The sequence below is a fragment of the Tamandua tetradactyla genome, chromosome 13 (assembly GCF_023851605.1).
Source record: "Tamandua tetradactyla isolate mTamTet1 chromosome 13, mTamTet1.pri, whole genome shotgun sequence".
In the NCBI taxonomy this organism is placed as follows: domain Eukaryota; kingdom Metazoa; phylum Chordata; class Mammalia; order Pilosa; family Myrmecophagidae; genus Tamandua; species Tamandua tetradactyla.
This window is the reverse complement of record NC_135339.1, coordinates 31160356-31184628: the sequence shown is the minus strand read 5'-3', so window position 1 is coordinate 31184628 and position 24273 is coordinate 31160356. Positions and strand designations below refer to the sequence as shown.

At 35.1% G+C, this 24273-nt stretch overlaps 1 protein-coding gene across 14 annotated transcripts in view; it reads right to left on the bottom strand.

The window, feature by feature from the left end:
* The window catches only part of CTNNA3 (catenin alpha 3), a 1849311-nt gene that overhangs the window by 451681 nt on the left and 1373357 nt on the right, over positions 1 to 24273 (bottom strand). For all 14 annotated transcript variants that reach the window (XM_077125140.1, XM_077125142.1, XM_077125146.1 and 11 more), the window contains one exon: positions 17635 to 17835. In XM_077125140.1, coding sequence (XP_076981255.1) covers positions 17635 to 17835 — 201 coding nt within the window. The remainder of the gene's footprint in view (positions 1 to 17634; positions 17836 to 24273) is intronic.

The window sequence follows — 24273 nt, the reverse complement described above, 5'->3', positions numbered from 1 at the left end:
TGGGGAAAGTTGTTGGAATCCAGAGACCTGTAGAGAAGGCCAGCAGAGATCACCCTGGCCTTCCTACATAAGAAAGAACCTCAGTTGAGAGTTAGCTGCCTTTCCTCTGAAGAAATAATGAAATAAATCCCCTTTTATTAAAAGCCAATCCATCTCTGGTGTGTTGCATTCTGGCAGCTAGCAAACTAGAACAAGGACTTAACTGCTCACCTGGAGAAATTAGAAAAAGAGAAGAAACTAATCCAAATCAAATAAAACAAAAGAAATAGCAAAGATTAAAGCAGAAGTAAATGAACTAGAGAATAATAAAAAGGTAGGAAGAATCAACAAAAGCAAAAGGTGGTTCTTTGAGAAAATCAATAAAATTGATGGACCCTTAGCTAGATTGAGATAGAAAAAAAGAGACAAAATCAGAAATGAGAGAAGGGGAGTCATTACCATGCTTCCTGAAGTCATTTTAAAAATCATAAGAGGATACTATGAACTATATGCCCACAAACCAAACAACCTGGATGAAATGGACAAATTCCTAAAAAACACCACTTACTTATACTGACTTAAGAAGAAACAGATGATCTCAACAAACCAATTACAAGTAAAGAAATTCAATCAGTCATCAACAATTTTCCCGCAAAGAAAAGCCAAGGACCAGATTGCTTCAAAGAGGAATTTTATCAAACATTTCAAAAATAATTAACACCAATTCTGTTCAAACTCTTCCAAAAACTTGAGCAAAAAGGAACAATAACTAATTCTTTTTATGAAGCTATGGTCTCTCTAATACCGAAACTGGATAAAGATGCTACAAGAAAGGAAAACTATGGGTTAATCTCCTTAATGAATATAGGATCAAAAATATTCAACATGATACTAGCAAATCAAATCCAATGACCCATAAAAGAATTATACAATGCAACCATGCGAGGTTTATATCAGGAATGCAAGGGTGGTTTCACATAAGAAAATCAGTCACCATAATAGAGCACATTAACAAATCAAAAGGGAAATATCACACAATCATATTAATTGATGTGGAAAAAGCACTAGACAAAATTCAGCATCCATTTCTGATAAAAATACTTCAAAAGTAGGAATCACAGGAGACTTCCTGAGAATCATAGAACGCATATACAAAAAAACCCATAGCCAGCATCATACTTAACAGTGAGAAGATCAGGAATGAGACAAGGCTGTCCATTTCATCACTATTATTCAACATTGTATTGGAAGTCCTAGCTTGAGTGATTAGACAGGAGAAAGAAGTAAAAGGTATCCAATAGGAAAGGAAGAAGTAAGACTTTCATTATTTACAGATGACAAGATCTCATACTTAGAAAACCCTGAATAATCTATGACAAAGCTACTTGGGCTAATAAACAAATTCAGCAAAGTGGCAGGATACATGATTAATATTCAAAAATAAGTCATGTTTGCACACGCAAATAATGACCTATCTAAGGGGACAAATAAGGAAAAAATTCCATTCAAAATAGCCACCAAAAGAATCGGGTATCTAGGAATAAGCTTTACCAGGGATGTAAAGGATTTGTACACAGAAATCTATTAAGCATTCCTAAAATAAATAAATAAATGACAAAAACAGATGGAAAGACATTCCATGCTTATAGATAGGAAGGTTGAAAGTTGTTAAGATGTCAATTCTACCCAAATTGATCTACTGACTCAATGCAACACCAATCAAAATGCCAACAGTCTGCATTTGAACACTTGGAAAAGTTATTCACAAATTTATTTAGAAGGGAAAGAGACCCTGAATAGCTAAAGATATCATTAAAAAAGAAGAACAAACTGAGAGGACTAGCACTTGCTGACTTTAAAAGTTACTATAAAGCTGAAGTAGTTAAAATAGCATGGTACTGGCACAAAGACAGAAGTATTGCCCAATGTAATTGAATTAAGAATGCAGAGGTAGACCACCCAATCTATGGACAATTTATCATCAATAAGGGTCCCAAATGCACTGAACAGGGACAGAATAGTTTTTCTAATAAATAGGCATGGGAGAACTGTATATCAATAGCCAAAACAATGAAAGAAGACCCCTACATGACACCTATACAGAAATTAATTCGAGATAGATTAAATACCTAAATGTAAAAGACAATTCCATAAAAATTCTAGAAGAAAATGCAGAGAAACATCTTCAAGATGTAGCAATAGTATGCAAGTTCTTCAACTTTAATCTAAAGCACAAGCAATGAAAGAAAAAATAGGTAAATGGGAACTACTTCTAATCAGGAGCTTCTGTGCCTCAAAGATATAAGTGGTAGTCAACTCAATGGGAGAAAATATTTGGAAACCACATATTGGATAAAGGCTTAATATCCTAAGTACATAAAGAAATTATACAGCTCAACAACAAAAGAACAACCAACCCCATTATAAAATGGCAGAGGCTATGAATAAACACTTTTTTGAGGAACAAATACAGATGGCTAAAAAGCACATGAAGACATGCTTAGTTGCACTAGCTATAAGGGAAATGTAAATCAAGACTACAATGAGATATCACCTCACACCTGTAAGAATAACTGCTATTAAACAAACAGAAACTACAAATGTTGAAAAGGATTTGGAGAAACTGGGACACTTATTTGCTGTTGGTGGGAATGTATAATGGTATAGCCCTATGGAAAGCAGTTTAGCGCTTCCTCAGAAAACTAAATATCAAGTTGTCCTATGACCTGGCAATACCAATACCCAGTATATATTCAGAAGAGATGAAAGCAGTGACACGAACAGACATTTTCCCACCAGTGTTCATAGGAGCACTATTCAGAATTGCCAAATGATGGAAACAATCCAAGCACCCATCAACAGACTAGTGAATAAACAAAATGAAATATATATATACACACACACACACTTATACACAATGAAATATTATGCAGCAGTAAGATGCAATGAGGCCCCAAAGCACATGACAGCATAGGTGAACCTTGAGGATATAATGCTGAGTGAAATAAATCACATACAAAAGGACAGATACTGTCTGATTTTGTTATTTTGACTCTGGTAAAGAAGTTATACTGTAGAATACAGCAGACCTAGAGGTACATAAAAGGCAGAGAATAGGGGAAAGGCTTCCCAATGAGGTTAAACTTAAATGGAAGGGAAAAGATAGAATTGATGGTAACTCATTAGTGGGGTTATGAGTGACTTTGCCATACTGAAAGTGAGTATGATTGAAAGTGATGATTAAATCTACAATTATAAATAAGTTCCTGTATGAACTATTTCAAAGGCTTGATATTGGACAGAGTCAATAATAGAGGGGTATGGGGGAAAACTAAAAATGCATTCTTTTTTAGTAAACAGGAAATAAACAGGAAGACATCAACAGTACCACAGCACTACCAGGGACAACTAAATGGGGTGAGAAGGGGTGGTTTTGATTTGATGTTTGGTGAGGCTGTTTGTCAGTTCTCTGCCACTATGGACCAATGAAAATGGTCTAAAATTGAGAGTGCTGCTGATTGTATAACCAAGTGAGGACACTATAAGATATGGTTTGTTTATTTTGGACATTATCCAGGATGCCCAAAAGATGGAGAAAGTTGAAGGGTCCAAAGACTGAGAAGCAGTATGGTGAACTGTAGTAACATTTATATGATGGAATATGGTGCAGCTACAAAAAGAAAGGATGTCAAGAGGCATGCAATAAACTGAATAAACCTTGAGGACAACCTGTTTTGCATAATAAACCAGAAAAAAAAAAGCACAGCTATTCTAAGGTCTCTTCCAGAAAATACTTACAAGAAAATTGGGCCCAGATTGCAAGCCCTTATAGCAGCCACACTTAGTCTGAACTTGTAAATGTATTTCTAGATTCTGAGACAATGAGCTATATGTGTATCAGCTAGTATTTCTCTGGAAATTTGAGTAACTCGGTGACACCTAAGACCCAGAAATGGAGTGCTGCAGCCCTGAATGTTAGCATAGCTATATACAATATCAGTTAGGGTAACTGAAAAAGAGATCAGACCTCAATTAGAGTTAAAAATAAGCCAATCTGCCTGGAGTAAGCTAAATCATAATAACGGGATAAAAGATGTATTTTAGATCTTCATCTGCTGTATGAGACCAATTATTATGTCTAGAAGCAGAATTTTCTGTAACACACAATGTAAATAAACCTGTCTGGATAGCTCATTTAAACAACCCAAACTCCCAGAGTCCAGAATGGGAACAAGGCCTTGTCATTCTGTATAGTCTAATGTAATACCAGGATACATCTTAGACTATGGGGCTGAAAATTAAAAAGTATGGTAGAATCTCTTAAGGGTTCAAAGGAAGAAAAAAAACGGAACTATTAAACTTTTCCATCTGGGAAACCCTAGGTACCCCCTCTCAACCATTGAGGACTCCCAAGAAAATAGGCCAAGCCCTGATTTTGAGACTTGCCCTTATGAAACTTATTTCTGTAGTGGAGAAACTAAGACTACCCATAATGAGGCCCAACAGTTTCTTCTAGGAAACCTCTTCAGTTCCTCAGATGTGGTCTCTCTCTCTTGAAACCCAACTCTGCAAGGAAAATCATTACCCTTATCCCTATGTGGGACATGACATTCAGGGGTGAAAATCTCCGTGACAACATAAGTGATTTCTGGGGGTGAGTCTGGCTCTGGTACCATGGGCCAGGTCTTCCTGACCAAAGGGGTAAAAGAAGCATAATAAAATAAGGTATCACTGGCTAAGAGAGATCAAATAGAGTCAAGAGGTGATTCTGGGGCTATTATGCAAGTTCCAGTTAGACAGTGCTAATGCGATGGTTTGCTAAACCTCAACCAACATCACTTCTGTTAACTCTTAAGAACACCTAGGGCTCGAACTGGGACTCTACCACAAGTTTCATGCACTGAATTTGCTTTCCTGGAACCTAAAATTTCCAGAGGGTTCCTAGGTCAGATAAATTCTGAAACCCAGTGGGACCAGCCTCTCCAAGATTAACCATTAATTACATTCCCCTATCCTTTAGTGTTGACACCCCTTCTCAACATGAAAAAAAATGGGCTTTGCCTAAACATCCTTATATATTGAGAGAAAGATCAAAGGAGGAGGAGGTATACCAGAGAAAATAGGATTTAACAAACGAGTATGAGTGCTGAATCACTTTATTAATATTACTTCTAGCCTTCAGTGTTTTAGAGCAGCTAGAAGGAAAAATCTGAAATAGTACAATGGCAACTCATAAGAAACTCTGAAATCTGTTCTGTAACTACCTGTTGAAGTATACTTTGACAATTGTTTTTTTTTCTTTGTATTTATGTAATATTTTACAATAAAAAAGTTTTTAAAAAATTTGATCCCTAACTTTCTGGAAATGGCTAATATATAACTCTGGACAGTAATGAATCATTTCCCTGATCTTTTTTTCTCTTTGGCCTTTGGCATAATATGCTGCTTCAGATTTTGTTTTTTTCTGAATTCAGATGATGATATATTCTTCTCTTAACTATAAATAGTGCTACAGTAAAATCTTATGATGAATATAACATTTAAATTATGGAGAAGAACTTGGTTATCAAAAATTATGGGCACTGCTACTATGTTAAAGATACTATTAGTATAGAAAAATAAAGTGTAGCTCTGCCTTTAAGGATGTTATAATCTAGTGGAGAAATCTGTATGTAAATGGTTGATTATGATAAAAGGCAAAGTGAATAAGCATTAACTGGGGGAAATTCCATCTTTGGTAGCTCAGCTAATGGATCAATTAATTCTAATTGAAAGGAGATCAGAAGCACCTTTGCAAAGGTAGTGGCATTTGAGAAAGCATTGAAGAATGATTAAGTCTTGAGGCAGAGAAGAAAATACATTCCAATAGCAGTAACAGCATTAACAAAGGTGTAGAGGCATGACTGTGATTCAATTAAAGAGCTATATATATTTTTACCTACCATGTGAGGGAAATGATGGTATGGTCTAAGCAAGATATAGAGAGAAATAATACAAGTGTTCTTTTCTTCACTTGCTTAATTCTATTCTGGAAGAAATTTCATTTCTGAATAAGTATAGTTAAAGGGTTAAAATAGCATACAGTAGTCTGAGATGATGTAACTGAGTGGCATGGCTCTTCAGGTCTATAGCACATGAGACCAGGGGAGAAAAATCACTATTGCCAGAGGGAGTAAAGCAAGATTTCTAGAGGGGGCAGGCTATGAGCTGTTTTTAAATAAAATTGGATAGGAGTTGATGTGTAAAAGAAAGGGCAAGGATATTCAAGGCGGAGAGGACAAAACGGCTAAGATCAGAGGGTAGAGATCATTTTAGCATGTTCATGTGACTATGAAAGTAATTGCTTAGATGGAATAGAAAGTTGCTTTTGGTTCACAGTTGAAAATTTTAGAAATTCATGTTTAGGTGAATTCAAGTGCCTAAATAAAGAGAGAGAGTGTTGGAGACAATGACCTGGTAGAGCCCATGGTCCAGACTCAACAGAAAGGACACCACCGCTAGGTACAGACAATTCAACAATGAACACTGCCAGAGTACTGGCAGATCTTCACGCTTAAGATAAGCTATTAATCTACATTTTTACTTGTAACCTACCTTTCCTTTTACATTAGAAATTGATTCTTAAAAGGAAACAAAAAATCATGCCGATCAAAACTTTACTGGACATGTAAAGTTATATCTAGCAATGGACCAATAATTTTCAAACTCTGCTGGACTGTAGAAGCCCATGAATATTAGAACTAAAACCTTTGAATAGTATCCTATAGCTATTTAAAGTTATAGAACATTGATGCAACATAAGGAAAGTAGCATGTTATAAATCATGTTACAGAAGGCAGGGTATTTATACGAAAATATAAAATAAAAAGGAATTGAAAAGAGCTACTACATACTATTAATTACAGTCTTTTATAATTTTACATGAAATCCAACACAAAAATCTATCTGTTGCCTAAACTGATTTGAAGAAAAATTTAAAACAAAATTTTGAAAATAGATTTTGGCTCCAAATTCTTTTCAAAGGTTCCATTTGCCTTTGAGAAGAAAAATGCAACTATATGTCTCTTCTTCATTCTAAGAGGTAGGGGTTTCTGGATACACACTTTCCAGTCTGGACCATTAAGCACTTGATGAATGAAACAATATTTGTCATCAGTACCAACAATGGAGGCCACCAGGATGTGTAGGTCAAGTTCATTTATGTGCCATTCTGTGCTGGTCCATCAGCCTGGCCAACAATGAAACCAGGTGGCTTGGGGGTTTGAAACAGATGCCTTTGGGCCTGCTAATTTCTTAATTTGATAGCTTCCATAAATCACACAAAAATAGTATATCATCCCAATCCTGATTTAGACTTTTGCCCAACCTAATATCAAAGTTGTCAAGACTATAACTTCTAAGCCTTCACAATACAATCCAAAATAGGTATTATTTAAGAAAAAACAAATATATTTACTCTTCCCTATCAGAAATTCATGATTCAAGGAATAATGGGGCAGAATAAAGAATTTCAAATGGAGATCACAATGTTGTGCCTCTGAGTGAAATGCAGCTTTCCAAATGTTTCTTGCATTTCATTGAAAATGAACTGCTAGGGTTTTGAACAAAATAAATTCCTGAGCTGTAATAGCGCAACCCTTTTTCCTAAAGCCAAGAAAACACTTAGTAGATCATCAAATCTTGAAAATGTGCTAATGAGCCACAAAATCTGACTAAAATCAAAGATGCTAAAAGAACTCTGTGATTTACGTTAAGTATGGCTTAAGTTTTATCATTGATGACAATATTAAGAGAAATATTGCAAAGATAGTAAATCTCAGTAATAAAAATAATTTATAATATCTCTGCATTAAGTTATTTTAAAGAAACAAGGTCAAGACTTGAAACTAGATAAGAAAAAGAAAAGAAAAGAGAAATAGGCAACACATATAGCCTGTTCATTTGCTAAAATGTGTACTAAGGTTTCAGAACATAAAACATGCTATTTTTAGTTAATTAATTTGAAGATTATTTATAAATAATATGCCAAGTGTATGAAGTATATGTGAACAAAGATGAATATCTTCTGTTAGCTAATTGTGGAGGAGAGAATAGATAGAAGTATTTTTCATTAATAATATCTCCATGGGAGAGAAAAATGCACTTATTTTTCAGCTTTGGGTAAGATCAAACTGATCTAATTAGGTTTTTCATCTAATGTATTGCTCAGAAATCCCTTTAGGGAGACGTGATTTTGATAAATTTCAAGAAAAGCTATTTGAAAAAAAGAGAAGCTTTCTTCAAAGATAAAGCAAAAATAATCTGAAAACCTGAAATGACAAAATTGGAAAATCACAAAATATATTGTTATATTAATAATAAGATGCTACTTATACAGAATAACCAAGGATGATTCTATATTTATTACATTTGGGGTATAGGATATAATTTACCTGGAGAAGTTCAATTAAAGTTACATACAACTAATTAGAAGTGAAAAGACTTCTCTCTTTCTTCATTGAATGTTACTGTGGTCATATTGGTTAGTTAACATCTAAGGTGACTAAATCATGGAGATATTGGTGAACATGTAATTATACTTGATCTTAGACAAAAGGCCAAGAAGTGATGAAAATGCAATTTAATGTGCGATCACTTCATTTCATTTTTATTTTCTGATTTCAGATTATAAAAATTTATTGTGTAGAGTTTCACACAGCATTTGGTGACCTCAATCAGAAAGAAGAGATCTTACAAACTGAGAAAATCACATTTTTGGTGACATTTGTTGATGGCAACAATCCTTTCCAAGCAGTTCAAGAAAAGACAGGATGACACATAAAGAATATCACTGGGACTTCCGGAGAAGATGGCGGCTTAGTAAGACGCGCCGGTCTTAGTTCCTCCTCCAGAACAACTACTAGAGAAGTAGAAACGATACAGAACAGCTCCCGGAGCCATGACAGAGACCAAGAAGACAGCGTAACCCATTCTGGAATGTCTGACTGGCTGGGAGAAACGGCTCTGGTGAGATCGCCGAGGGGCGCGGGCTACCCCAGGCCGGGGCAGCAGGTGGCCAGAGTCCCTCCCTCCCTCCTTCCCGGGCCAGCTGGAAGAATTGGACAGGCGGTCCCCTCAAGCCGCGGCGGCTGGTGCCCCCCAACCACCACGCGCGGCCCCCTGGACCAGCTGGGAGAATTGGATCGGAGATCCCCAAGCCCCAGAGAACGGCGACAGGGGTCCCTTCCAACCACATGGCTTCCCGGTCCAGCTGAGAACAGTGGATAGACACTTCCCCAAGCCACGGCGGTTAGCGACCCCACCACGCTTGGCACCCTGGGCCGGCTGGGAAATTTGGACAGGCGCTCCCCCAAACCGCGGAGGCCGGCGACCATCCCCGCGTGCGGATCCCCGGGCCGGCTGGGAGATTCGGATTGGCACTCCCGCAAGCCGCATCGGCTGGCGACCCCCCCCACAGTGAGAGTTTTCCAAAGTTAAAGGAGCCACAGAATCTTTTACTGGTGGGACCCGCAGACAGATGAGCGCCACGAGTGCCACCTACTGGGCAGGATAAGAAAAACAGAGCCCAGAGATTTCACAGAAAAATCTTTCAACCTGCGAGGTCTTACACCCAGGGAAATCTGATTAAATGCTCATATGCCAGCAGAAGATAACGGATCACGCTCATAAAATTGAAAATATGGCCCAGTCAAAGGAAGAAACCAATAGTTCAAATGAGATAAAGGAGCTGAGACAACTAATGCTGAATATACGAACAGAAACGGAAAACCTCTTCAAAAACCAAATCGATAAATTGAGGGAGGACATGAAGAAGACATGGGCTGAACAAAAAGAAGAAATAGAAAAACTGAAAAAACAAATTACAAAACTTATGGGAGTGAAGGACAAAGTAGAAAAGATGGAAAAAACAATGGATACCTACAATGGTAGATTTAAAGAGACCGAAGCTAGAATTAGTGAATTGGAGGATGGAACATCTGAACTCCAAAAAGAAACAGAAACTATAGGGAAAAGAATGGAAAAATTTGAACAGGGGATCAGCGAACTGAATGATAACATGAAGTGCACAAATATACGTGTTGTGGGTGTCCCAGAAGGAGAAGAGAAGGGAAAAGGAGGAGAAAAACTAATGGAAGAAATTAACACTGAAAATTTCCCAACTCTTATGAAAGACCTAAAATTACAGATCCAAGAAGTGCAGCACACCCCAAAGAGAATGGACCCAAATAGGCGTTCTCCAAGACACATACTAGTTAGAATGTCAGAGGTCAAAGAGAAAGAGAGGATCTTGAAAGCAGCAAGAGAAAAACAATCCATCACATACAAGGGAAACCCAATGAGACTATGTGTAGATTTCTCAGCAGAAACCATGGAAGCTAGAAGACAGTGGGATGATATATGTAAATTACTAAAAGAGAAAAACTGCCAACCAAGACTCCTATATCCAGCAAAATTGTCTATCAAAAATGAGGGAGAAATTAAAACATTTTCAGACAAAAAGACACTGAAGAATTTGTGACCAAGAGACCAGCTCTGCAAGAAATACTAAAGGGAGCACTAGAGGCAGATAGGAAAAGACAGAAGAGAGAGGTATGGAGAAGAGTGTAGAAAGAAGGAAAATCAGATATGATATATATAATACAAAAGGCAAAATGGTAGAGGAAAATATTATCCAAACAGTAATAACACTAAATGTCAATGGACTGAATTCCCCAATCAAAAGACACAGACTGGCAGAATGGATTAAAAAACAGGATCCTTCTCTATGCTGTCTACAGGAAACACATCTTAGACCCAAAGATAAACATAGGTTGAAAGTGAAAGGTTGGGAAAAGATATTTCATGCAAATAACAACCAGAAAAGAGAAAGAGTAGCTATACTAATATCCAACAAATTAGACTTCAAATGTAAAACAGTTAGAGGAGACAAAGAAGGATACTATCTACTAATAAAAGGAACAATTACAAGAAGACATAACAATCATAAATATTTATGCACTGAACCAGAATGCCCCAAAATACGTGAAGAATACACTGCAAACACTGAAAAGGGAAATAGACACATATACCATAATAGTTGGAGACTTCAATTCACCACTCTCATCAATGGACAGAACATCTAGACAGAGGATCAATAAAGAAATAGAGAATCTGAATATTACAATAAATGAGCTAGACTTAACAGACATTTATAGGACATTACATCCCACAACAGCAGGATACACCTTTTTCTCAAGTGCTCATGAATCATTCTCAAAGATAGACCATATGCTGGGTCACAAAGCAAGTCTTAACAAATTTAAAAAGATTGAAATCATACACAACACTTTCTTGGATCATAAAGGAATGAAGTTGGAAATCAATAATAGGCGGAGGGCCAGAAAATTCACAAATACATGGAGGCTCAACAACACACTCTTAAACAACGAGTGGGTCAAAGAAGAAATTGCAAGAGAAATTAGTAAATCCCGCGAGGTGAATGAAAATGAAAACACAACATACAAAAACCTATGGGACGCAGCAAAGGCAGTGCTAACAGGGAAATTTATTGCCCTAAATGCCTAGATCAGAAAAGAAGAAAAGGCAAAAATGCAGGAATTAACTGTCCATTTGGAAGAACTGGAGAAAGAACAGCAAACTAATCCCAAAGCAAGCAAAAGGAAAGAAATAACAAAGATTAGAGCAGAAATAAATGAAATTGAAAACATGAAAACAATAGAGAAAATCAATAAGACCAGAAGTTGGTTCTATGAGAAAATCAATAAGATTGATGGGCCCTTAGCAAGACTGACAAAAAGAAGAAGAGAGAGGACACAAATAAATAAGATCAGAAATGGAAGAGGAGACATAACCACTGGCCTCACAGAAATAAAGGAGGTAATAACAGGATACTATGAACAACTTTACGCTAATGAATACAACAATTTAGATGAAATGGACGGGTTCCTGAAAGACATGGGTTCCTGGAAAGACATGAACAACCAACTTTGACTCAAGAAGACATAGATGACCTCAACAAACCAATCACAAGTAAAGAAATTGAATTAGTCATTCAAAAGCTTCCTAAAAAGAAAAGTCCAGGACCAGACGGCTTGACATCTGAATTCTACCAAACGTTCCATAAAGAATTAGTACCAATTCTCCTCAAACTCTTCAAAAAAATTGAAGTGGAGGGAAAACTACCTAATTCATTCTATGAAGCCAACATCACCCTCATACCAAAACCAGGCAAAGATATTACAAAAAAAGAAAACTACAGACCAATCTCTCTAATGAATATAGATGCAAAAATCCTCAACAAAATTCTAGCAAATCGAATCCAGCAACACATTAAAAGAATTATACACCATGACCAAGTAGGATTCATCCCAGGTATGCAAGGATGGTTCAACATAAGAAAATCAATTAATGCAATATACCATATCAACAAATCAAAGCAGAAAAATCACATGATCATCTCAATTGATGCAGAGAAGGCATTTGACAAGATTCAACATCCTTTCCTGTTGAAAACACTTCAAAAGATAGGAAAACAAGGGAACTTCCTTAAAATGATAGAGGGAATATATGAAAAACCCACAGCTAATATCATCCTCAATGGGGAAAAATTGAAAACTTTCCCCCTAAGATCAGGAACAAGACAAGGATGTCCATTATCACCACTAGTATTCAACATTGTGTTGGAGGTTCTAGCCAGAGTAATTAGACAAGAAAAAGAAATAGAAGGCATCAAAATTGGAAAGGAAGAAGTAAAACTATCACTGTTTGCAGACGATATGATACTATACATCGAAAACCCGGAAAAATCCACAACAAAACAACTAGAGCTAATAAATGAGTACAGCAAAGTAGCAGGTTACAAGATCAACATTCAAAAATCTGTAGCATTTCTATACACTAGCAATGAACAAGCTGAGGGGGAAATCAAGAAACAAATCCCATTTACAATTGCAACTAAAAGAATAAAACACCTAGGAATAAATTTAACTAAAGAGACAAAAAACCTATACAAAGAAAACTACAAAAAACTGTTAAAAGAAATCACAGAAGACCTAACTAGATGGAAGGGCATACCGTGTTCATGGATTGGAAGACTAAATATAGTCAAGATGTCAATCCTACCTAAATTGATTTACAGATTCAATGCAATACCAATCAAAATCCCAACAACTTATTTTTCAGAAATAGAAAAACCAATAAGCAAATTTATCTGGAAGGGCAGGGTGCCCCGAATTGCTAAAAGTATCTTGAGGAAAAAAACTGAAGCTGGAGGTCTCACGTAGCCGGACTTTAAGGCATATTATGAAGCCACAGTGGTCAAAACAGCATGGTATTGGCATAAAGATGGATATATCGACCAATGGAATCGAATAGAGTGCTCAGATATAGACCCTCTCATTATGGACATTTGATCTTTGATCAGGCAGTCAAGCCAACTCACCTGGGACAGAACAGTCTCTTCAATAAATGGTGCCTAGAGAACTGGATATCCATATGCAAAAGAATGAAAGAGGACCCGTATCTCACACCCTATACAAAAGTTAACTCAAAATGGATCAAAGATCTAAACATTAGGTCTAAGATCATAAAACAGTTAGAGGAAAATGTAGGGAGATATCTTATGAATCTTACAATTAGAGGTGGTTTTATGGACCTTAAACCTAAAGCAAGAGCACTGAAGAAAGAAATAAATAAATGGGAGCTCCTAAAAATTAAACACTTTTGTGCATCAAAGAACTTCTTCAAGAAAGTAGAAAGACAGCCTACACAATGGGAGACAATATTTGGAAACGACATATCAGGTAAAGGTCTAGTATCCAGAATTTATAAAGAGATTGTACAACTCAACAACAAAAAGACAGCCAACCCAATTACAAAGGGAAAAAGACTTGAACAGACACCTCTCAGAAGAGGAAATACAAATGGCCAAAAGGCACATGAAGAGATGCTCAATGTCCCTGGCCATTAGAGAAATGCAAATCAAAACCACAATGAGATATCATCTCACACCCACTAAAATGGCCATTATCAACAAAACAGAAAATGACAAGTGCTGGAGAGGATGCGGAGAAAGAGGCACACTTATCCACTATTGGTGGGATTTTCAAATGGTGCAAACACTGTGGAAGGCAGTTTGGCGTTTCCTCAAAAAACTGAATGTAGAATTGCCATATGACCCAGCAATACCATTGCTAGGTATCTACTCAAAGGACTTAAGGGCAAAGACACAAACGGACATTTGCACACCAATGTTTATAGCAGCATTATTTACAATTGCAAAGAGATAGAAACAGTCAAAATGTCCATCAACAGACGAGTGGTTAATCAAACTGTGGTATATACATACGATGGAATATTATGCAGCTTTAAGACAGAATAAACTTATGAAGCATGTAATAACATGGATGGACCTAGAGAATATTATGCTGAGTGAGCCCAGCCAAAAACTAAAGGACAAATACTGTATGGTCCCACTGATGTGAACCAACATTCGAGAATAAACTTGGAATATGTCTTTGGTAACAGAGACCAACAGGACTTAGAAACAGGGTAAGATAATGGGTAATTGGAGCTGAAGGGATACAGACTGTGCAACAGGAGTCGATACAAAAACTCAAAAATGAACAGCACAATAATACCTAATTGTAAAGTAATCATGTTAAAACACTGAATGAAGCTGCATCTGAGCTATAGGTTTTTGTTTTGTTTTGTGTTGTTTTGTTTTGATTTTACTATTATTACTTTTATTTTTTTCTCTATATTAACATTCTATATCTTTTTCGGTTATGTTGCTAGTTCTTCTAAACCAATGCAAATGTACTAAGAAATGATGATCATGAAGCTATGTGATGATGTTAAGAATTAATGATTGCATGTGTAGAATGGTATGATCTCTAAATGTTGGGTTAATTTCTTTTTTTCCGTTAATTAAAAAAAAAAAAAAAAAAAAGAGAAGGGATAATTGGAGATGAAGGGATACAGACTGTACAACGGGACTGGATATAAAAACTCCGAAATGGACAGCACAATACTACCCAATTGTAATACAATTATGTTAAAACACTGAATGAAGCTGCATGTGAGGTATAGGTTTTTTGTTTTTGTTTTTTTCGTTTTTTTTTCCTTTCTATTATTGTTTTAATTCTTATTCTGTTGTCTTTTTATTTCTTTTTCTAAATCGATGCAAATGTACTAAGAAATGATGAATATGCAACTATGTGATGTTATTAAGAATTACTGATTGTACATGTAGATTGAAATGATTTCTAATTGTTTTGTTAATTCTTTTTTTAATTAATAAAAAAAAAAAGAATTACTGATTGCATATGTAGAATGGAATGATTTCTAAATGTTGTGTTAATTTCTTTTTTTTTCTTTAATAAATAAAAAAAAAATTATTGTGAGGTGTCCCACGACACACTTCACATTGTAGACCCTTTGGGTTTTATCATATTTTCATACAGCGAATATGAAAACTTTTCTATGAAGTGTAAAAAATACAACCTCAACATCTCATACAGACATTTTGACCTCATGGTATATGTTCATATCACTTTACTAATGATTTTTCGTACCTTAACAGAGTTTTGTGGAGTTAAAGGGTAGAATGATGGGTAGTTGTTCCTAAACACACTGGATACAGTTTACAAGAAAAGGACAAACTCAAGGCTTCAAATTCTTAACTTAAGTATCAGATGAAAGAAGTAAAAGTTTCTATGTGTATCCTGAAAGAAAATCTTATTTTTGTAAGACACAGACTTGAGATTTCTGAAAACCAGATCCAAGGCATCATTGTTCAAGTTGCTGAATTACAATGCAAACTGAATTAAAGTCAGATGTTTTAGTGAGGGCATTGTTTGGAAAGGAACAAGATTTTAAAAATGGGAATGGGAATATATGGATTGATTATGATGGTGGTGGGGACATTGAAACCCTAGATTCTGCTGATTCTCTGCCAGATAAACCTGAAATGGTCTGCCCTGAGGAATTTTTATCTCTACTTTAGCCAGCAAACTTCTCCTGGGGAATTCATTGAATCCTTCATTAGATTTCCCAGCTTGTGGCCTGTCCTACTAGAAACTGGACTTGCCCATCCTCACAGTCATGTGAGGCAATTCTTTTAAAAGTCTTATAATGTTTACATATGTCTCCTGCCAGTTCTCTTTCTACAGAACCCTAACACACTTACAATTCCATTCTCAGAAGGTAGAAGAAAATCAGGGATACTGGTAACTCTGCTTGACTTTGACGAACAAGAATGGGCCACTTAGATTTAGTTATGCTGAATTACCATAACACAATCATCTCCTTAAGCAAGTAAATATATTTCCGGACTTAATGGAAAAAACTTTATTGTGACACCTGTGACTTTTGAGGAGTGGTTATATCAATATAAGTTTTATATCAACAGTTACAGATATGCCTCCTTCATTTTTCCTTAAGAAAACTTTAAAGTGTTTCATCATTTTATGAATAGTTTAAAGAAATAATAAAAATACTATTTGCCAAGATTTGTCGATGGCTTTCTGTATCAACATGCCAGGAAAGCAATCATCTCTTTTCTGCAAACCTTACTAAGCTTGCCTCCTGGCATAGTATTCTCTGGACTAGTTCCTAATGAAGGTAATTCAACTGCTGATATGTTTCTTTTGATTAATTAATTTCAAGGAGAAGTTGATAAAAAAAAAAAAAGACCATTTTTCCTTGACCCTTCTACCTCTTCACTAAACATTTTACATACCTGCCAAATTTAATATGTCCCACACATAAGACAAAGGACGCGTCTCTATGAAGGATGGTTTCAGTATAAAATTGCAAATATTTTAGGAATTATTTATATGCCATCATTCTGGTGTTAAGAGGCAATTAATAAAACAATTCAACCTGAGAATTTCACAAAATCACATGGGATTTCCCCGGAAAAATTCTGCCATAAAGACATAAAAAGAGTTGACTGCCTTCATTCAAATTATATACATTGTTTGAGATATATGAATTCAGATGATTCTGTTATTTTCTTCGAGAAATGTTAAAAGTAATGTTAAAAATTAAGAATGCCTTTTAATTGAGTGGCTGAAAACTAAACATTTACTCACTGATTTTATAAAAGACTAACTTGTTGCTGCAACCAAAACAAAATCTTGGTTCCATATGTCTTAAAGAAGATTATGTGTAGGAACAAAATATTTTTTTGCAAACAACTGCACATGAAGGTGAGCGCATTTCAATGGAAATATAAATCAAGTTTTCTCTGTTTATGTCATAAAAAAAAAAACAAAACTTGGTGTACCAATGATACAGCTAAAAGGGAGTTTGGAGACTATTATATGCTTAATATCACATCTGACCTAATTATGTCTTCTAACAGCTCTGGCATTAATAAAAATCCTTTAGTGGCTGTGATCAGTGGGCAATTTATATCATGCATATATTTACGAAATACTTCTTTTCCCCCACTGAATACATTTACTTCTCAGAAGTATATTTCATAACATATACTCATAGGATGAAAGCACCTATCAGATAGTATAGATGGCAATCTATTTGAAAATAAGCAATACAGGCTAAGATCATCTTTCCATATGGATGAGTATTTGATAGCCATGCAGTTTCAAAAACCAGGAAAGTGCTGCTGTCCTTGGGACTGAGACTTACCAGTACTTGTAAGGAAGTTAACATTTTTCATCACACCTTCAGTGTAAGCCCCTGGCTCATAACTGTCCATTTCACCTGTGACTATGTGAGCCACTCTTGCTGCCCGTCCTCTGATAGCACCTGCTGCACGGTCCAAATCATCAGCATCCTGGTCTCGCAAGGCCATGATACACTTGTTCACATCTTCCAGGATATGGCTCTCTGCAAATAAACAGATCAAACTTGTGTTTTGTTTTGTTTTTTTAATCACACAAATGTAACATACTATGTAATACAGATTAACTTCTGCCTTCACAGAGATAGTATGCACTGGGAATGGGGGTCTTGAGACTTAAGGAAAAATAAATATGATTTAGTTGATATTTTTGCAATGGTAAAATCCATGAAATACAAAATCTTACATAGTATTTTTTATAGATTACATACCATTTTAAATTATAATTCCAAGGAGTTCAGATTTAAGATTTCAATGACACTTGAGTGACAAATTAAGATGAGTTTCTAGATCAAAATAAAATATAGAATGAAGGAATAACTGAATTGTGAATAAAAGCAACATAATACAAATTATAAAACTCTAAAAATATCACTGCTCTTACTTTTCAAAGAGGAAGTACAAATGGTTCAAAAGCATATAAAAAGATGCTCAGTTTCGCTAGCTATCAGGGAAATGCAAATCAAAACTAGGATGAGATACCAGTTTATACCTACTAGAATGGCCATTATCAAAGAAACGGAAAACTACAAGTACTAGAGAGGATGTGGAGAAATAGGTACACTTATTTACTGTTGGTGGGAATGTAGAATAGGGCAGCCACTCTGGAAGGCAGTTGGCAGTTTCTAAGGAAGTATAGAATTGCCATATGATCCAGCAATCCCATTACTAGGTATACATTTGATAGAACTGAAAGTAGGGATGCAGACAGACATTTGTACACTGATGTTCATAGCAGCATTATTCATGATTGCCAACAGATGGGAACAGCCCAAATGTCCATCAACTGATGAGTGGTTAAAAAAATTGTGGTATATACATATTGATGGAACATTATGCAGTTGTAAGACAGAATAAAGTCATGATGCATGGAAAAACTTGGATGACCCTTGAGGACATTATGTTGCACAAAATAAGCTACAAACAAAAGGACAAATACTGTGTCTCACTAATGTGAACTAACTATAATGAGCAAACTCTGAGAGTTAAATTTGAAAGCATAGATTATCAAGAGATAGAAAGAGGGCAGACACTGGGCAATTGATGCTTAAGGAGTACAGAATATTCAATAAGGTTAATGTTAAGGTTTGGAAATGGATAGCACACAACTGTATAAGGGTGGCTTAATACTGTAAGCATAATTAACAAAGCTGAGTATGAACGTGGTTGAAAAAGTAAGGCTAGACTCATCAATGTCACCAGAAGGACAGCTAGAGGATAAAATGGGGATAATATATCTTAGTGAAACCTAGAGTGGAAAATGATGGTGATTAATTGTACAAATATAAGACAGTTTTTACATGAATAAGAACACACATATTTCACCATTGCAAAGTTTTTAAAATGCTATGGTATATAGAAATACTACAACTAATGCAAACTAAGTTTTATAGTTAACAGTAACACTGTAATATTCTTCATTAATTGTAACTAAGGCAATATACCAAAGCTCACTGTCAATAAGAGGGAGATATAGGAGCGGGGAATGGGATTTTTTTCCTTCTTTCTTTCCAGAAGAAATCGCAAATGTTCTTATATACATTGTGGTGATGAATGCATAACATGTAATTATACCAGGAGCCATTGATTGTACACTTAGGATGGTTAGCGTGGTGTATGCATAAAACTGTTTTAAAAATAAACAGGAGGCAACGGTGGCTCAGTGGCAGAGTTCTCGTCTGCCATGCTGGAGAACCGGATTCACTTCACAGTGACTGCCCATGTAAAAGAAAATAAACAGAAATGAAAAATAAACAGAAAACTACAAGTGCTGAAGGAGATATGGAGGAAGGCGTATATTAATTCATTGCTGGTAGACTAGAATTGTGTAGCTCTTCTTGAGGATAGTGTGGCAGTTCATCAGGAAGTTAAGTATAAAACTGCTGTATTATCTAGCAATACTGTTACTAAGTATATGTGTGGAAGAACTGAAAGCAGGTTACATGAAAAGACATTTGCACACTGATGTATATGGCATCATTATTCATGACAGCCAATGGATGGAGGTGACCCAAGGGTCCAGTGACTGATGTGCAGAAGGGCCAACAGTGGTGTATACATTCAATGGAACATTGTGCAGCTGCAGAAAGCAATAAAGTCATGAGGTATGTAACAAAGTAAATGAACCTTGAGGCCATGTTGAGCGAAATAAGTCAGAAATGAAAGGACAGATATTATATAGTCTCACTAATCTTAACTAATTATAATGAGCAAACTCAGAGTTAAAGTTAAAAGCATAGGCTTAAGGAGATAGAAAGAGAACAGAAATTGGGCAATTGATGCTTAAGGAGTTCAGAATATTTAATAAGGTTAATTGTAAAGGTTTGCAAAGGGATAGCACAATACTGTGTGAAGATATCACAATACCAATACCGTAAGTATAATTAACAAAGCTGAGTATGATAATGGTTGAAAGAGGAAGGTTTGAGTAGTATATATCATCAGAAGGAAAACTAGAGGATAAAAACTGGGACAGCATAACTTAGCGAAATCTAGAGAGGGCAATGATAGTGGTTAGTTGTATAAATACAAGAAAGTTCTTACGTGAACTAGAACAGATGTATAACACTATTAACAAGGTATTAATAATAGGGTGGTATATGGGAAAATATAATTAATATAAACTAAGGTCTATAGTGGACAGTAACATTGTATATTCTTGCATTAATTGTAACAAAAGCACTCTACCAAGGCCGAATGTCAAAAACAGGGGGATATAAGGGGTGTGGGATTTTTTTCATCAGAAGAAATGAGGATGTTCTTATATTAACCATAATGGTGAATACGTATCTATGCTATTATACCAAGGTCCACTAGTTGCAGACTTAGGGTGGAATATATGGTGTGTTAAAAAAACTGATTAAAAAAAACTAATAATGCGGTGGGGGGGGGGCAGGAAGGAGAATGGGATGTTTCGGGCTTTCTTTTTTCTTTTTCTTTTTTTTTTTTTTGAGTAATGAAAATGTTCTAAAATTGATTGTGGTGATAAACACAAAACTGCATGATGACACTGTGAGCCACTGATTCATACTTCGGATGGATTATATGGTGCGTGAATATAGCTCAATAAAATTGCATTTAAAAGAAATATCACCTGTCTTAAATGTTCAGAAAAGTAAAACTATGGAATTTCATTTAACTAATGTTCATTGACTTGCAATGTTTTAACACATTTACAGGAATCTTTTATATTAATAAAGAGTGAAAAATATAATTTTTATATTGTTAAGCAGTAACCTAGCATGGTATAAAAATACCTATAAATAAAAAAGCTTTAGAAAAATAGGCCGATTTGAAGAAAATGAATTCCGGAGAAAGTTGTCCACCCTGGAGAGTACCTAGACCTCCGCCTCTTCTCCCCTCTGTGAATGATAGAGCATGAGGACAGCAGGGGGTTATTGCTATAGTACAACAAAATTCCCCTTCTGTGTAAAGTGATTAATTCTCATAGACGAAACTCATCAAAGGAGCTGAACCAATAGGTGGGAATCTCAACAAGCATGGTCAACAATGTTTTTAAGAAATTAAAAGAATACTAAGTAATTAGTGTTTTGGCTTCTGGATATATCACATGAATCCCCACCCACCACCTTCAAAGAATCTATTAATGAGTTCCTGTTTGGGGTGATGGAAAAGTTTTGGCAATGGATGGCGGTCATGTTAACACAACATTGTGAATGGAATCAATATCACTGAATCGCGTACTTCAGAGTGGCTAAAACAAGAAAGTTTAGGTTTTATATATATATTACCCGAATAAATTTCTTAAAAAAACCCATAAACTTTACAACACAAACAGTAAACACCAATATAAACTACAGACCATAGTTAATGATTTAAATATAATAATATTGGTTTATCACTTGCAACAAAAGTACCACAGTAATGCAAAAAGTTAACATACGGAAGGAAACGAATATGGGGAAATCTGTACATTCTGATCGATGTCTCTAGAGATGTTCTAATAATAACATAATAATAATATAATTCTATTAATTGCTGACTAAAAACATACACAGACAATAATGCCAAAAAGACCACAGTAATTCCAATAAAACATTTTATATACTTCTGTTAGAGCTTCTTCCTGTTTTGTAAATGATGTTCTTATGAAGTTATTTTTCTAGTAAACTGTAGATACATCTCAGAGCAAGAACAATGTTATCTTATTCTTTGAAGTACCAGATCTAGTACCTAGTACAGAATGTGGAACTTGTTCAGCTGATAGAATGTTTGTTGTATGAAGAATGGAAACCCCTTGCAAGACAAACCTGGGAACAGGAAATTATTTTGCCTGATCCTAATTACAGGTATAAATATGAACGTAGGTAGACACATTTCTTCGAACTGAAATTCAGTCAGTTTAACCCATATCAAAGACATTCAGGTCATTTACTAGTAAAAGATTAAACACTGAAAACTTTCAATATAAATTCACTAGTGTTTTAAACTCATTTGTAGCATTCAAATATGAATATATCAAGGCCTATAATATATCCAGGAGTGATCCTATCTCAACAGAAAGCATATGTGTATCATCAAATCATATTTCCCTTGGAACTAAAACACAAGTTTAAACGTGGAAGGCACCATAATCATTAGTTTCTGAAAGTCCACAGATGTGCACTTTATGGATGCATTAAGAAGTCATTATTTTCCAGGTATGCTTATAAAATTTCTTTCAACATTTTATATATATATACACACACACACACATACACACAATGTTTAATCTGCATTCACTATAGGTGCTTAATTTTACAATGCAGAGCTATTTTTTTCAGTCCTATAAAAAATGACAATATATTTAGAGAAAATGTTCAATTTTGGAGTGTTAATTATATAATAAACTGCATAATTTCTATTTAATTAAAGATGATATCATAGCTACCATAAACTAGTTCTTCTAGTTTGGAAAATATGCAAAAATATTTGCTTGTATTGAATAAAGTCTTACTTCTTCTATGGAATATATATATCCACCAATTTATTTTATTAATTAAAATAGAGAATATAAATAGAGCAAGGATTTTCTGGTTTTTTCCTCCTTGGTCTTGAAGATTGTGTGGCTTTTGCTTGTGACAGAATAACAATCAGAAGCCATTTTGTTAATCATATGGCAAATTATACAGGCAAGGTCAGATATGGAGAAAAAAGTCTTACATGAACATATACAATATGAAGAAATACTATATTAAATAAGTGACAAGAGGTATATCATCAGACAATATAAGGCAGCTGTATTGAGAATGTCAGAGATGATGACTAAATGATGTTTGAAATTACTAAGAATAAATATAGCACAAAAGCATTAGGAAAGCTTTGCAAATTTTCCCTTATTCTGACACTTTCTCATTACCCTAAACATTTCAGCAAAAGCTAGCAACAATTATATGCGTGGAATTCTAAACATAGAGTGCCAGAGAAACAAAAGCAAAATGTTAGATATCTCCCACATATACATAATAAATAAACATAAAACTAAACTACTTCCTTAAAAATGATGATTTCTTTTCTATTCATATTTTAGGTGAATTTAAGGAACTAAAGTGTTCTTCATGGATGGGGATAAGGAATGAGAATATATATATAAAATGTACGGGATTCCTATTTGGAATGATTGAAATGGTTTAGAAATGGATGGTGGTGATGGTAGCACGATTTGTGAACATAATTAACACCATTAAGTATATATCTGAATATGATTAAAAGGGGAAATGTTAGGTTATATATATGGTAATAGAATAAACATGTTTTTTAAATCATGGAACTGCACTACACAGTGAACCTTTAGTTAAACTATGGACTATGGTTAATATACAATAACAAAAAGGTGTCACCATCAACTGTAACAAGTGTTCCACAACAATGTAAGATTTTAATCATAGGGTGGCATATGAGATTCTGTATTTTATATTTGATTGTTCTGTAAATTCAAAACTTCTCTAACAAAAACAACACATAGAGGGTGGTACAACGGTGGCTCAGTGGCAGAATTCTTGCCTGCCATGCCAGAGACCTGAGTTCGATACCCAGAGCCTATCCATGCTAAACAAACAAACAAATAAAATACATAAAATGGCCTTCATATATGGCTTTATGTTTTACAGCCATACAAAAGAAATAAAATACAAAATCTAGTATTAATATATCCTACTGCAGTATCTCTTAAGGCTTTGCTGATAGAATGGGTTAATTAATTCAACACAGCAAAAGTCACTAGAAGCTCTACTTCCAATGTGTTTTTCCTCAACTCTAGATGTGTTTGGACTCAACAATTACGTTTTTTTTAAATGAGGCTTAAAAGGAAAAAAAATGTCAACAGACAACCACACATACAATTAAATATATTTTGAATAATGTCATGTAGTTTCATACTGTTGTCTTAACATCTTCTTTAAGGGAGGAATGGCATGTCCTGGTTT